This window comes from Dendropsophus ebraccatus, chromosome 8, assembly GCF_027789765.1.
Source record: "Dendropsophus ebraccatus isolate aDenEbr1 chromosome 8, aDenEbr1.pat, whole genome shotgun sequence".
NCBI lineage: Eukaryota > Metazoa > Chordata > Amphibia > Anura > Hylidae > Dendropsophus > Dendropsophus ebraccatus.
The window spans coordinates 21,519,196-21,534,256 of NC_091461.1; the positions used below are offsets into that span (position 1 = coordinate 21,519,196).

A 15,061-nucleotide genomic window follows, 5' to 3' on the forward strand; every position below is an offset into this window, starting at 1 on the left:
AATTAGATGTAAATCCATAGCCAAGAAATATTTAGCAGCAGCCAGAAGAGCCCAAGCCGCTGGGAACGTAGGAATGTGTTTGATTGTACAGTACGAGATACAGAGGGAGAAGCTTCTTCGGCAGCCTCCTGCTCCAGCTGTCTGAAGACGAGAACATCGGGTAATTAAGATTGGAGGAAGAATTTTATATATACGCCAGCACATATGTCCTAAGTCATTATAAAGCTGCCCAAAACTGGCAGATACAGGTTGTAAGAATCAACTGCTTCCATATGTCAGAAATAGTTTATTTATTTTGTCCCTTATTTTAACCACTTTGAATAATTTATAAATAAGATTTTACCATTTATTTTGTATGTCTTATGATTTAAAAAAAAATAAATATTGTGGAACTCGAGTTAAATACACAGATGGCGCTAAATAGAACTTGTCATGTACATCTGTCTGTAACAGACAGCAAGTGTGGACCCGCTGTGCTGCTCAACCAGTTTGGCTTTGGGCCACACCGAGGATCGGAGTCTAAATGCCCTCTGGGTCTTCACCATTTATCCTGCTCCAGGATGCTGGACTTCTGCGGCTAGAGATCAGTTTGTGCCACAAGTGTAGTCCCAGTATGAGCAGCATCTCAGATGCCTTTGCTTGGAATGCTAGAATACAACAATGTTTAGGCAGGCTGCTAGTGCTGGTTTAAAAAGGTGCTGGTGGCTCTGGATTGGCAGAAGGCAGTATCAGGTGGAGACAAGCTGCCTCTATTGGCAGAAGGCAGTATCAGGGGGAGACGAGCTGCCTCTATTGGCAGAAGGCAGTATCAGGCGGAGACAAGCTGCCTCTATTGGCAGAAGGCAGTATCAGGCGGAGACAAGCTGCCTCTCTATATAAAGCTGCCTCTATAAGTAAAACCAAAAAGGGAGGGTGGATGAATAACATCTCTGAACATATGGGGATTCCCAACATATGAATCCCCAGTTGGGGGTTATTTGTAAGCCCCTCCTATTCTTTTCAGAATCGTATCCAAAATAAGTTTGTATACATTTTAAACCAAAAGCATCACTATAAGGGGTGCCAAGGGAGTCACATCCTGGACTGGTGCCTGTGGGTGTCCAAAGCCTCTCTGGAGCCACATAAGAAGAAACCAGTATTATAAATGACAAATAGCAGTTGAGACTCTTGTTATAAGTTCTGCTTTGGGACCTTAAAGAACCTGACCCAAGCCGAGCCAGCAACAGGTAAACCAAACCATTCACCCCTTTGCCTTCCAACCTCACCTTAAGATGAAACAGTAGCAAGCTTAAAAGGGTAATCCACTGTCTCCAAAAACTTCATACAATGTTGGGGCTGTAGAGAAAAGAAAAAAAATCATACTCGCCTATCCCCAGGCCCCTGCTGCTCCCGTTGCAGCTTCCATTGAGCTTTGTCTGGTCCCCAATGCTGCACTTTAAGCCAACAGTGGAAACTGCTGTGGCCAATGATTGGAAGATTCCGTTCTGACCTCATCTCAGAAGCAGGGACAAAAGACAAGCATCAGGGGTACGAAAGGAGCCAAACAGGAGCTGTGGGGGACCAGGGTAGGTAAGTATAGTTTTTTTTTCTTCTCTTTACAGTCCCAGTAGATCCCAAAGACAAATAATTCACAAATTGTACTTTAACTTTGTACAACACATGGTGGAGGAATCAGACATTACATAACTACATAACTGATTTAATGCAGAGAATATATACAGTGAAATCCAACATTTCCCATTTCTGTGGACTCTGTGAAGCTTATAAGCTCATTGTATCATAGACGTAATGTATACACAAAACTGCAGTCAGGAGATTATCTCCCTGCGATAGCAAACAAACCCAAGTTCTGCCGTATTGTGATAGGTTTGGTGTTAAAAAATAAATAATCTTCAATCATTCAACTGAACCTACAGGAGCCAAGACCCTGTATCTGAACCAGCCATCCCCAGAGGTGATAATATGTATCTAAAGGGGGAGATTTTCTGCATTGGACAGAATGGTGGAGCGGGGTGCGTGGCGTTGGCGTGACAGGCAGAACAGCTCGGGTGATTGATTGATTCAGTCTGTCAGAGAGCAGCCGCTTTTGTACGAGCTCAGCCTGCATGCAAGCTACCAGAAATATTGGCTGCCACACGTCACTTTCCCTATTCAGTCATTGCTTGTACTAGAAAAAGCCAACTTACAGCTTAAATTCTATGCTGGACGCATCTCAGAGTCCACTTTTTCTATAAAACTCCAAATTTGGTAGCAGGAAACCCCAGTTTTATTCCAATTCATACTGGCAAGAGTCTGGAAAGCAGAGATTTGGGGAGCTGCTTCATGGGGTGTGCTGAGTATAGGGTTGATACTTTATAGATGCTACTGAATCTGTAAATTAAAGGGGTTATCCAGCGCTACAAAAACATGGACATTTTCTTCTAGAGACAGCACCACTCTTCACCAGTTCAGGTGGGGTTTGCAATTAAGCTCCATTCACTTCAATGGAACCGTAACCTACACGCAAACTGGAGACAAGAGTGGCGCTGTCTCTGTTGGAAAGTGGCCATGTTTTTATAGCACTGGATAACCCCTAAAGGGAATACAATGGCCACCAGTCGTCTGCTTTCTCAAATTAATGCAAGGGTTGGGATTCATATGTCCAGCGACAGGTTTGCTAATCTGAAAACTGTGTCCATTCTGGCATAGCAAGTGGTGGCATTGAGAGGGTCCCATCCTCACATGTTAACCTGCCCTCTGCTAGATATTGAATTCTGGGTGCAGTAACCTTATTCATATTGTAATATATGCCAAGATATTAGGGGTGTGTAACAACCTGTGGACTGTTTAGAATGACAACAATAGTGAATACAGCTCTGGAGTATAATACAATCTGTGCAAAAGTAGCATAATAATGTATTGTATTGTTGGGGATGAGTCATGTTTGCAAATATTTATCTCTGTAATGAATTCAAAAGTATAAAACAACATCTGCCTCATAAGGGTTTTTGCCTTTCTCTGGGTCTATACAGTAGGGTTTCTGTAGGTTGAACTTGATGGCCTCTTGTCTTTTCTTCAACCTTATTAACTATGTAACATTGCAAAAAAGTTTTTACAAAAATATATTCTGCCATTCATTATATGCAGTTACTATGCAAACTTACAGTTTACGACCACGTTCACACAATGTATAATTCGATTTAAACAACAGGCGTTATTTAATCACCACAGCCGATCAATTGACTTACTATGCAATCCCAGGCACAGTGTATACACTGCGGCTGGGATTTCATGCAGTCTGCTATGGGTAATTGGAATGTGAGCACACCACCGAATGCGCCTGCATTCCAATTAAAAAGAAATGACGTTCACTGACAGGTGAACTTCACTGACAGCAACCGTTCAGTGACACGGCCGTGTCACAAAACGGCTGCTGTCTTACCTTGTGTGAACCTGGCCTACAACTGGCTACAAACAAACCTAAACAACCATAGATTACAAACAGAAGAAAGAAAAGATGAAAGAAGGGGCAGGGGCAGACTACACTGGGTTCGTTTGTAGTCTGTAACCATGACAACACATTGACCTGCGTAGGAGTTGTAAACATAACATATAGATAGAACTGTAGATGGATATGAGATAGATATAAAATAGATAGATAGATAGATAGATTAAACTTGCAAAAGGGTACATAGGGTAAGCTTTAAAAGGTGAAATTCATCTACGCTCATCTTCAGGTGCTTTATAGAACTCCATTGGATATCTTTGGATACATTCTATATCTAGGGCTTCTGATATCTCCACTTCCTTCCTACCCTCTGATTATTAAATATATTATGCAAAACATTAGTTTCATGTCACATGCATGAATATGTAAATGATGTAAATATATTACCTTTAATTTAGGTAATTGGTTCCTTATATGTTTGTCGTGTTTTTTTGACCCTTCTCCGGTTGTTACAGCATCATATGTGACATTTTACTTCCACGCTTGCATCCTTCATCCATCGTTCCTCGGTGATTGCTGTCAACCGGGCGGCCGATGTTACATGATATAATTAATAACCGGAGCTCATTGAATTTATTGCAGCAAAGTTAATTATGGCTGCAAGGAGGGGGTGGAAAATGAGGATTATCTCCAGCAGCAATGCATGATTATAAATACCTTATAATGAATCGGCACCATCACTTGTCATTACACCTTTAATAAGAGTCACATAAAATACTCGGTATGTGTCATAACATCATGGCCTGTGCATCTCAGATTATGTCACAACACAAGTAAAGAGGAGAACTATTAACGCAGGAACGTGGTAAATTACATAGTACAGTATCTATATGTATAATCAAGTTCTTTCAATCCAGGATCAACGGTGTATATGAAATAGAATTGTATTGTGTGTACTTTTTGTAAAATGTATTCCCAAAAAGAGACAAAGAATCGGTTGGGGTCTGGGAATTTACTGTAGACCCCTGCAGATCATTAGGAGAACTGGGGAGAAACCCATGGCTGTGTGCTGCTTCTCCCTACTCGAGATTGGTTCATAGAGTTTCTATTGAATTGCATCTCCTATTGTGCAGACAGAGAGGAAGTGAATACGATTAGGGGAGAAAAGAGAGAGTGAGCTCTTCTCTGCACTCATTCCTGAGATCGGTGAGGGTGTCATCACCCAGAACCCAAAAGATCAAAACTTTTTCCCGTTGAAGACCCACAAACCACACCCACCACTTCTGGTTCACATCATGACACACAGAAAATGCCGCTCAGCCAATCACTGATTACAACATGAAGTGGAATGTCCTGGAATTTCCATATATCAAGAGCAGGAAGTGCTTATTGGTGGGGACCTGGGAATCATCCCAATGGCAGGAATGGAGTATTATTATGGTGAGTACTAGTGTTGAGTGAGCACATACTGCTTGTATGCACAGTACAAAAAGCTTTTTGAAAAAAGCTTTAATCCTGTGGAAATGCATAATAAAGTTCCACAGCCTTAAACCCATGGGGGAGGTGAAATAATTCTTACCGATCTGGTCTCTATCTTCCCTATCTCTGCTCAGCCAATCGGCAGTGCAGCAGTGTCTATTCTCAGTCACTAATTGGCTGAGCAGTGATAATGAAGATAGAAGACTGGAGCGAAAAGTTTAATCCCCCCCAACAGAGCACAGTATCATAACCCCAGAGTTATGAGATTTTAGGTTAACCAGGTACACTCTGCTCTGCCGAGCAGGGTGGATCTGGTAAATGAATGCTCAAGTCTCCCATTGCTTTCATTGGGGCTTGCTTCTCGAGTTGCGCCTTTGGTCATTGAAAAATGCTTTACTTGAGTAACAAGCACTCTAGCATTTTACGGACCGTAAATCGATTATCGTCCATATTTGGCTGATTATCAGCCATTACAGCCTGTAATCACTTTGTGTAATATAAGGCAACAATCAGCTGACATGATCGTTGTCTTTCATTGTCTTTCAACATGTTGACTTGGATAGCTACGATCTCCTGCCGTCGTACCATGTAACAGAAGAGGCGAGAGCAGACCGCTGCCATTTCCTATGATTTCGATGATTTAAAGATTGCCTGGGGAGCTCCACCACAGCTCCCTGCACACACACGCTGTCTGTGCCTGTAATAGCGCCGGCAGTTAGCGGGGAACAAGGAGCAAGCAAGCACTCACCGAACAGGTTGTCACTCGCTTGCTCACAGGGATCGTCCCGTGTAATAGGGGCTTTAGTGCCCCCTTAACTCTATTAAGTACATCCATATATAAAAATGGTAACCATTCTAAATGACCTGGTCAGGTTCTAGCATCCCCTGGCAAAATCAGTAGGCTTGATCGGACATTGGGAAAAGCTAGGTTCAATTCAACTCGAACCTAGTCGGACCTTCCGTATTAAATTGCTGATTACTTAGGCTGAATCACGGAATTCCAGGCGGTCCCCGGGTTGTCTCCTCCTTCTGCACGGACCGTAAAGACATCAGCAATTAAATGCGGAAGGTCCGGCTAGGTTTTAGTTTGATGGAAACCTAGTTAGTTTAGATGTTCGATCAAGCCTAAAAATCAGTTGTTTGCCAAGGAACTCACTAATGGCTCCCAAACGGAGGGGGTTATCTGTGATGAGACAAGCCTTTTCAAAAGTTTAAAATACAATATTTATAAAGCATCATGTATAATAGTGAAATGGGTGAGGAGGACTTACCCAGCAACAACTATTTCAAAGTCTCCATCATTGTCCACATCGGTGATGGCCACCCCATAGTTGAGTTGTGTTGGGTTACTCTCATAGTCCGGTGGTAGGACGGTGTTGGTAACAGCTGTGAACATTGGCTCTGAACGCTGAGCTGCTCCACAGCAAAGGACAATGGAGAGCAGCAAGACAAGGAGCATCATCTTTGAGACCTTAAAAACAAAACATACGTTCCATTCAAACCCAATATCTACATCAAAAACATTTCATAAACCTTGTGTAATATTCAGACAAGAAAAACATAGATTTCTCTCTATGACAACAATTATAGCTGCAACCAAACGCAATGTAAGCTTTGTATAGAAAGACATGATAGCATGATGACTTAATGTTTTTTTTTTTTTTAATATTTTTAAAGATTTTAAAATTTTTATTTCATAATCACATCCCTCATAATTAGTCTGTAGAGATGTAACTGGTATTTTTAGGGACTAAAAACAAAGTCAATGATGGACTCCTAAAATATGGTCCAGTACTATATCTACTTTATTTGAGCAGAAAAACGGGTGATGGTGTCATATATCATATCTTCTATATAAAATATGAAAATAAGACCTAGCTTCATTTTGCAGGCTTTTAATGTAGGCTTTAAATATAAGCCCTTACAATGGGTGCTGAGTATCAGCCAATCACTGCCAGACTTGTTATGCCCCGCCCCCACCGACTCAATATGGGCAGCAGGAAGAGGTAAAGAGATGCCCAGTAGGGAACAACTAATATGGGGGAACGGAGGGTACATGGGGCAACTACAGAAAGTGAGGGAGGTATAATGTATGGGAACTACCTGCAAGAGGGGAGATATATACAGTATGTGGGAAGAACTATGGGGGGGGCGGTTTACACAGTATGGGGAGCCTTACTGCAGGGGGTGGGTGAATACAATATAAGGGAACAACTACAGAGGGGGATTTATACAGTTTGGGGGAACAACTATGGGGGGTTACACAGTATAGGAAGCCTTACTGCGGGGGGGGGGGATACAATACAACTACAGAGGGGGATGTACTGTATACAGTATGGGCGGAAAACTATGGGGATACAGTATGGGGGAACAATAACAATGGCTAACATTAAAATTATAATCTTTAGGTCATCATACTTTCAATAGGAGTATAAACAAGGGTTAACAAAAAACAGGCTAAAAACACTTGGTAACTAGCAAACCATTCTGATCAGTATTCATATATGAATAGCAAGGTGAGAATCAATGAAGTTATTTATGCCAATGCATATGTCAGAATATTTGCCGCAGTAGTTCCTGTTTAAATATGTATGCGGTTAAACATGAATGTATGTATATCAATAGTTACTGGGCTTAGGTGTATGTAAAAAGATCACACCTGTTACTTCATTTGGAACCACTATGGATCGGATATCACTCATTATTTTCACACCATATATTTCCTGTTTCCTGCAGACCAAATGGCCCAGATCCATTGCACCTATTATTCACATCTATTTTGCGTATTTTTAATTACTATTTTATCAATTAACAACATGATTATTTATGTATGCTATTTCTAGTGACAAGCAATTTTAAACCAATTAAGGTTACTTGTATCAACATGTTTCACCATCAATATGGTGTCATCAGGGGAATAGGACATTGGCCAATGGAGTAAAAGCTTAATAGCAACTTTGTAGATTACCTTGTAGATTACTATCAGAGTTAAATCTGTAACAGGACCCCCCACATAACCATAATACCATTCAGTGTCACCCAGGAGTGGCCTCGTGTCCAGCGATCTGGCATCCAGGACCAAGTAAATGGGATCAGTTCAAACTTTAATTTCCTTCTAGCACTTTGCTACTGCGCTAGAGGGAAACTTAGCTGGACTGTTCGATATATGTGAATAGGGCCTAAGGGGGGACACTGCCTCTTTGCTGCCACCAGTGGCCATGTCGGGAACTGCAGGGCTGCTCAAGCTCAGGTCCTGACACAGATAAATATCGCTAGCTCTGCTGCATGCAACATTAGCGATACCAAGCTTCCCCTCATGTCTTTATAATGCATTGTAGTGTTAGAATAGACATTACACTGGGGGAAGCCATATAGGCCTTCCCAGTTGCTGTACACACCAATCCTAGGAGATATTTATTCAATATGTTTTTAAAATTCCTTCAATTTATTTTCAATTTGTTGTAGAAGTGTACAAACCCTTTATAATGGAGTCTCCTCTTGTGACTCTCACAGTATAACTGTCCTGATTTCTCTAGTGCAGCATGGAACGTACAGTCAGCGACTACCTCAGCCTTTAACAAGTAAAATACGGAGCACAAATAGACATAATGATAGCATCCAGGCCTCAAGTGTTTTCCTTTGCCTTACTGTTACCATGGCCACTTTCGTTTTTCTAAGCTCTAACAAGACATAGGGAGATGGCCATCCACCTCAGATATTGCTGTAGACAAACTCTTATTTAGCTGACGGCCATCTCACCTAACCCTCTCATACATATGCATCAATTCAGTCAACTGTGTATGTGTTATAAATGGGGAGAGAGGAGAAAAGGTGCTGCAGACACATACGGCAGTGGCTTATCTTCCTTAAGAGCAAAATATTGGACATAATATGATCCGAATACACAATCCTTCTCTGACCTAAATCATGGATCCTCTTGACACATTTGTCCCATCACACTAATATTGATGGATTTATTAAAGGGGTATTCCAAGCAAACATAACTTTTCATATATTGCTGCCCATGGTGAGACTAACAGCTAGTTCCATACTTGTTATTATCTTTTTATTCTCCTTCCCTCATTTGTGAGTTGCTGCTTTTAGCTAAAGATACAAAAATCTGTGTGTGAAGCTATAAAGTTGCAGATACAGCCTCCCAGGAACTTGTTTACTTCAGCTGCCTTGGAAGAGAGGAGATGGGGAGGAGAAAAAACACAGAGACAGAGAGAAAAGCTCACACATAATTTTTTTGTGTTTTCAGCAGAAAGCAGCAGCTAAAAAACTGCGGAAAGGAGACTGATAGATTGCATTGGAATGAATTGTTAGTCTCTCCATGAACAGCAACATATCAAAAGTTATGTTTCAGTGGAATACCCCTTTAATATTTTCATTGTTCGGAAAACTACCTAGATGCCACAATCACTATTAACCAGGGCATCTAGGGGGTAAAACATCTTGGATCAACGTTATCACTGATTTTGGCTGCTGCATGTTGCTATTAGCTGTACTTTACATCCTGCAATGGATGTACAGTATTTCAGGAAGGGGTTAAGTATAAATAATATGAAATAAGCTAGTGACTGCCCCTAGTGGCAGCCAGAATTGTATCCTTATGCAAGGATTTCTTATGGAAAGCAGCACATTGGTAATATTTTTGGGTGAGCAAAGACACGATGAGCAATATTAGATGCTGATTGTAAATTTTTTTCAGTCATTTACACTCATAGTACAGTATTCTGTATCCTTCATTGCTTTTTGTATTTCGCTGTAAATTTTCAGAAAAGTCTTGTATATTTATCCTGACAGATGGAGCAATGGCACTTATATCAATAGGCAGACGCTGTAACTGCAATCCATTACCATCATAAGTGCGTTGTATGCAGAATCCAGTCCAGGCACAGATGAAAGTGATAGAAAACTGAGTTATTGCCTAAAAATAAAGAGCCCATCTAAAATGGAGCTTCGCGAAGCTCTGAGGATCCGACATACAAATACTGATTTCGTATTATCTTTTCTAACAGGATATGAAGGCTGCACAAAGGGAGACAGTGCGCTGCGGGTGTCTCCGATCACTATGCCGTCTGTCGTAACTGTTTCCAGTTTAGGATATGGTAGGACAAGACGGGTAACATAAGGAAGCGTTAATGGAGCAGGATAGACACAAGACGTGCAGTACAAAGGGAAGAAGACGACTCGGGGAGCGATGGAAAGATGATGAGAAGCTGAAAGCGCAGCAAAATAATAAGCCATGCAAGAAGAGACAGTAAAACAAAGGAAGATCTATGAGAATTAAGATTAGATGTCAAGGTAATGCTCGGGAACACAAATACAAAGAGATGCCTGCAAAGGACTGACGGAATGAAAGAAGGTGAAACACACGTATCGTGACGGGCCTTAAGGGGAGTGATCAAAACCAGGTTTATAGGATCTTTGGGGATGATCAATGGCCATGTGATCGTGGAAGAGTGAACAAGTCGATTGAGAAGGAAAATGCAAACGCCTCCGCTTAAAATATTTATAAAGCCTCAACTAAAACATTCTATGTAGAACATAAAAGGTTCAAATACAATTCAAAATGTAAAGCATCCAAACAGAAATTTAAAAAAAAAAAATTCACTAGAAATCTGACACAGCTAAAATTCCTCACAAGGACTAAAGCCACAAACAGAAATTCTACTACAACAAATGTATCCACTAAAAACCTTTTTGGTCATTTGCTTCCTAAATGCAAATTTGAGAATTTTTTCAAAGCAAACGTACCACTTTGCCTTGTGAGAAAATATTTATACCGCATGGTCGGCTGGCAGTGCCCCCCCAGTGTCCGATATCACCTCCCCTCAGTGACGTGGCCAGTCTACCAGGGGAGAAACCAGTACAGACGGCAGGCACCGGTTTGTAAAATGGACTGCGCCACCAGGAGTTACTTGCCGTTGTTGACTGGGTAGTATCAATTTTTTTTCCCCCACTAAGCGAAGTGGACAATTCGCTTTATATAGTCTTTATTAAAGATTTCCTACTGTTTTGCTGCTGTAGAGTCTGTGCAACATCTGTACACATAGCTGGTTGTGCTGCTGCTTCAAACCTAGAACTGACAACACATTGATTCTGGCTGCTTTTAAAAGAAAGTGATATTGGTGATACTGTTCGCATTGCATTTAGCTGTAGCTATCCAGCACCGGTACTGAGAGAACAATATAGTTTAAGGTCTCTTAATATCTTTATTGCACACCCCATTCAGAACTGTGGTCACAAATTCTGTTCTTCTGGTCAAAATGACAGACATGACAATGGAAGCCACTGAATAAGCCCAAGGGATCTGGTCTGAGCCCCTGGCATCTATCATGTGACAGATTTGTCACTGCATGAATTCCATTTCTCTACACTTTATATAGTATATAGGTGGTGCAGCGCTGTGGTTGTGTTGGTAGAAACTACTTCCAGATAAATAGATATTTTTCCTGTAACTATAAATAAGACTCAGGATTCAGTTTTTACAATTGTCACTACAAACAAGCTCAATTTTCCAGGTCTGACTTTTCTGGCCGCAATTTAGTAGTCAGACATGTGATTGCTTATAAAAATCATTCAGCATGGTCTCGGGTCAATAAATAATAGAGAGCATTTTGTCTTTTGCGACAACAAGGTGTCATTTAAGAACAAGGATCGCGGGTAAATACTACATCCCTCTAGAAATGAGAAGACGTCTGTCTGAAGAACGCAGAGGCGGCTAATTATCAGCGTAACCTGTAATCCAGCTTCTGTTACCATGCCGGAGATGTAGTGTACAGTAATTCACAGGTAACCTGGCCGCTCACTCATCATATGTAACTACAGTAAGACAACATTCAAAACTATATAGTAACGTAAAGTCATTGAGCCACAATTTAAAGGGTATCTATGACCAGAATAGAAGCATCTATATATGCATCCAAATTTCATACAGGGGGCAGAAGGTATATTTTGAGATACGATACAGAGGGTGAAGATGTATTTCGGGATATTAGCAGTTTATTTAATATGCTAATAAGATGTTTTGGTGCATTGGGTGCACCAATCCTCCCCGGTTGTCCCGCCACTCCTAATTTATATTAGCAGAACAGCACAGAGCACTGGATGAATATTCATTATGTGGGGCAGGCCAACTGGAGAGGATCGTTGGTAGTCCCACCTCCGGTGCACCAAAGCGCATCATTGGCATATTAAAGAGGATGTACCATCATTTAAAATTACACATGAATCAAACGGCGCTGGCATGGGGAAGCTGTTGCCGTGGTCCTTTTTTTTGAACCGCGGCCCGTTCCCGCACTGTCTCAGCTTTCTTTTACGAGGATCAAGAGCCCTGTCCGGATCCCAATTGGACCGGCGCTCTGATCCTCAAGGTTCCGGACAGGGAGAGAAATATGTCAATCAAAAGACTTGCTCAGCTGCAGCAATCAAGTCTAGCAGAGCTCAGTGTAACTCCTGCATTGCCAGAAGCTGAGAAGCAAGCGGATGTGTCACACAAAAGTAAAAAAAAAGCCCAGTTCACACCAGGCTACTGCACATTCCTTGAACAAACATATTAGAAATCACATTGTTTGTAATGATAGTAACAATTTAAAGAAGCAAAAATTCACAACCGTAATGGTAGGGAAAATCCAATATACACTCCATGGCAAGGGATAGATTAGCTCAAGTATTGAATTGAATGCACGTCCTTCCAATTACACTGTCTTAGTATAAATGAATTTGCTACTGGAAGACAGAGAAATACTAACTAAATTAAAACAGTAATTAACCTCCCTGAAAGAACGAGAGAGTAGCCCCCCCCCCCCTACCCCCCCCCTGTTGTCACGGATGACAAAGATAGAAGCTTCCATTACGATCACCAGCAAAGGCGTTAATCTCCGAGCATCCGCAATTAAGGATCAATATGTGTTTGCAGGTTGTGTGGACAGAGTTGGAAATTGGAGAAAAAATGAAGAATTTGAAAGTAATAAATTCTGTGTATTTCATTGGATGCCTGGAAGATACATCCATTAATTTCTGTAGGATTATGTTTTATCTTGGGGGGGTGTGGGGGAGCAATGATAACACGCAACACTTTCTGAGCAGTCTTATATCCTCTATAGTGATGGATATACATGAATAATAAAAATCCTTAGTATGAAATAAATAAATGGGTTCTCAGTTGTAATTATCAATCAACTTGGCGCACTGAGCGGCTATTAAGTCATTAATAAGAAATCCTGATGGGGTCATTACTGGGATTTTTTTTTTTTTGTCTTGAGATGTGGAATATCTAATTCGATGGTAAGACGGGTTATTGAAAAGACGTTGGATATAGAACACCATTTGTACATGGCAATGACCCTGTGACCTTCAGCTAGTTGTTCCTGGAGGGAAATTTATAGCACAAGGTATATTTTTCCAACACTGTAAATCCATATTTAATGGTGGAGTTATATACAATCTATAGGTATGAGTTATATACATGACACTTGCTTTAATACCATACCCAGAGGTCTGACAGGTCTACTTATCAAGCAAGGCTCCTTTGGTTTGGGTCCTTAGCTCTAAGTCAAGGAGCTATTCCAGGTTTCAGTCATTCGGGGCCCTGACACTTTTTCATCTTCTTTAAAGCTCATGTCGATTCGGGGTTCTAGGTGTCAGGCCATTTACAAATTTTTCACAGTCTAAATTCCGGGCAAAAAGAATATCAGAGATGGTAAAGCTGTAAGTGCATGCAGTGTATGTGAGTCACTGAATGACCACTGGTTGTCTATTGGCTTGCTCTGTCACTTAGGGGTAGAAAGGGGAGAAAATAATGGTTTTTAAATTAAATGGTTTTTAAAGTTATACCGATTTGTAAATTACTTCTATTAAAAAACCTCAAGTCTTTCAGTACTTATCAGTTACTGTATGTCCTGCAGGAAGTGGTGTATTGTTTCCAGTCTGACACAGTGCTCTCTGCTGCCACCTCTGTCCATGTCAGGAACTGTCCAGTTCAGTAGCAAATCCCCATAGAAAACCTCTCCTGCTCTGGACAGTTACTGTCAAGGACAGTTACTGTCAAGGACAGAGGTGGCAGTAGAGAGCACTTTTAGACTGGCAAGAATATACTACTTCCTGCAGGACATACAGCAGCTGGTAAGAACTGGGAAACTTCAGATTTTAAACAGAATTTACAAATCTCTGGAGTACCACTTTCACCACTTAATTACACGGGGCGTACATTTACGCCCCTGCAGCCTTGGCCCTGGCGCAAACGGGCGTACATGTATGCCCCGCTGGGGCTCTGAGCTAAGCTTGTTCCATAGCGGGTGAGGACCGGCTGTCGTTATCCCCTTAAACGTCGCAATTGCACTGCGGCATTTAAGTGTAAGTGACTAGAGCATCTCCGGTCACTTACCGATCAGGACCCCCATAGCGCGTTTGCGGGTGTCCCGATCGTATGGCCTGACTGCTGGAGGTCTCTTAGACTGCCGGCATCCCATTGCACCTCTCGGCTATCTTGCTTTTGAACTGCAGTTAATCCCAACTTATGCTAGTAATTACACACTGACAACTTTGTTTTTATAAATGCGTGGGGGTAGGCCACAGCTTTTTTTTTAATTTTCTTAAAAACCATTTTAAACGTTTTAAACATGTATTTGTGTAATGTGAGGATAGGACCTTGCGCTGTCACCTTCCTGGCGAAGACACCGGAATGCCAGGCCACCGCTTCGGCGGTGGGTATGTCTTAGTTGTTCTGCCGGGTGCCTCGCCGATGCTTCTCCTTCCTCCTCTGCAAGGTCCACCCCAGCGCCAAGCTGTGACAACAGTTAATAAAACAGTAACTAAACACATGCAAATAAACTTCTTCCACAGAAACATTAGGGAGGGTGGGTGGGAAAGCTGTTTAACCTCCACCTGTCACGCTGGTGTGGTGTTCTGCCACTTCCTGCCTGTTGCTTTTATTAGCCTATTTCCACGCCCCCCCAGACCGCCCTTAACATGGACCGCCTTTTTGGGTGCTTGCTAAGCCCCTGTCCCCGTCAGTCACAGTCACCAGCTGCTTAACTAGTGCCAGTGTCCCACCTTCGTCAGTGCAGTCAGGTCTTCAATCTTCTGATAGAGTCTGCCACAGGCCACAGAAGATCACAAATAACACTGATCCCTGCTATACTATGGCAT

At 41.7% G+C, this 15,061-nt stretch overlaps 1 protein-coding gene across 4 annotated transcripts in view; it reads right to left on the reverse strand.

Annotated features, from left to right (window-relative positions):
* CRTAC1 (cartilage acidic protein 1) overlaps positions 1-15,061 on the reverse strand; it is a 471,729-nt gene that overhangs the window by 350,110 nt on the left and 106,558 nt on the right. For all 4 annotated transcript variants that reach the window (XM_069978915.1, XM_069978914.1, XM_069978916.1 and 1 more), the window contains exon 2: positions 6,178-6,377. In XM_069978915.1, the coding sequence (XP_069835016.1) occupies positions 6,178-6,368 (191 nt within the window). In that variant the 5' untranslated portion in view covers positions 6,369-6,377. The remainder of the gene's footprint in view (positions 1-6,177; positions 6,378-15,061) is intronic.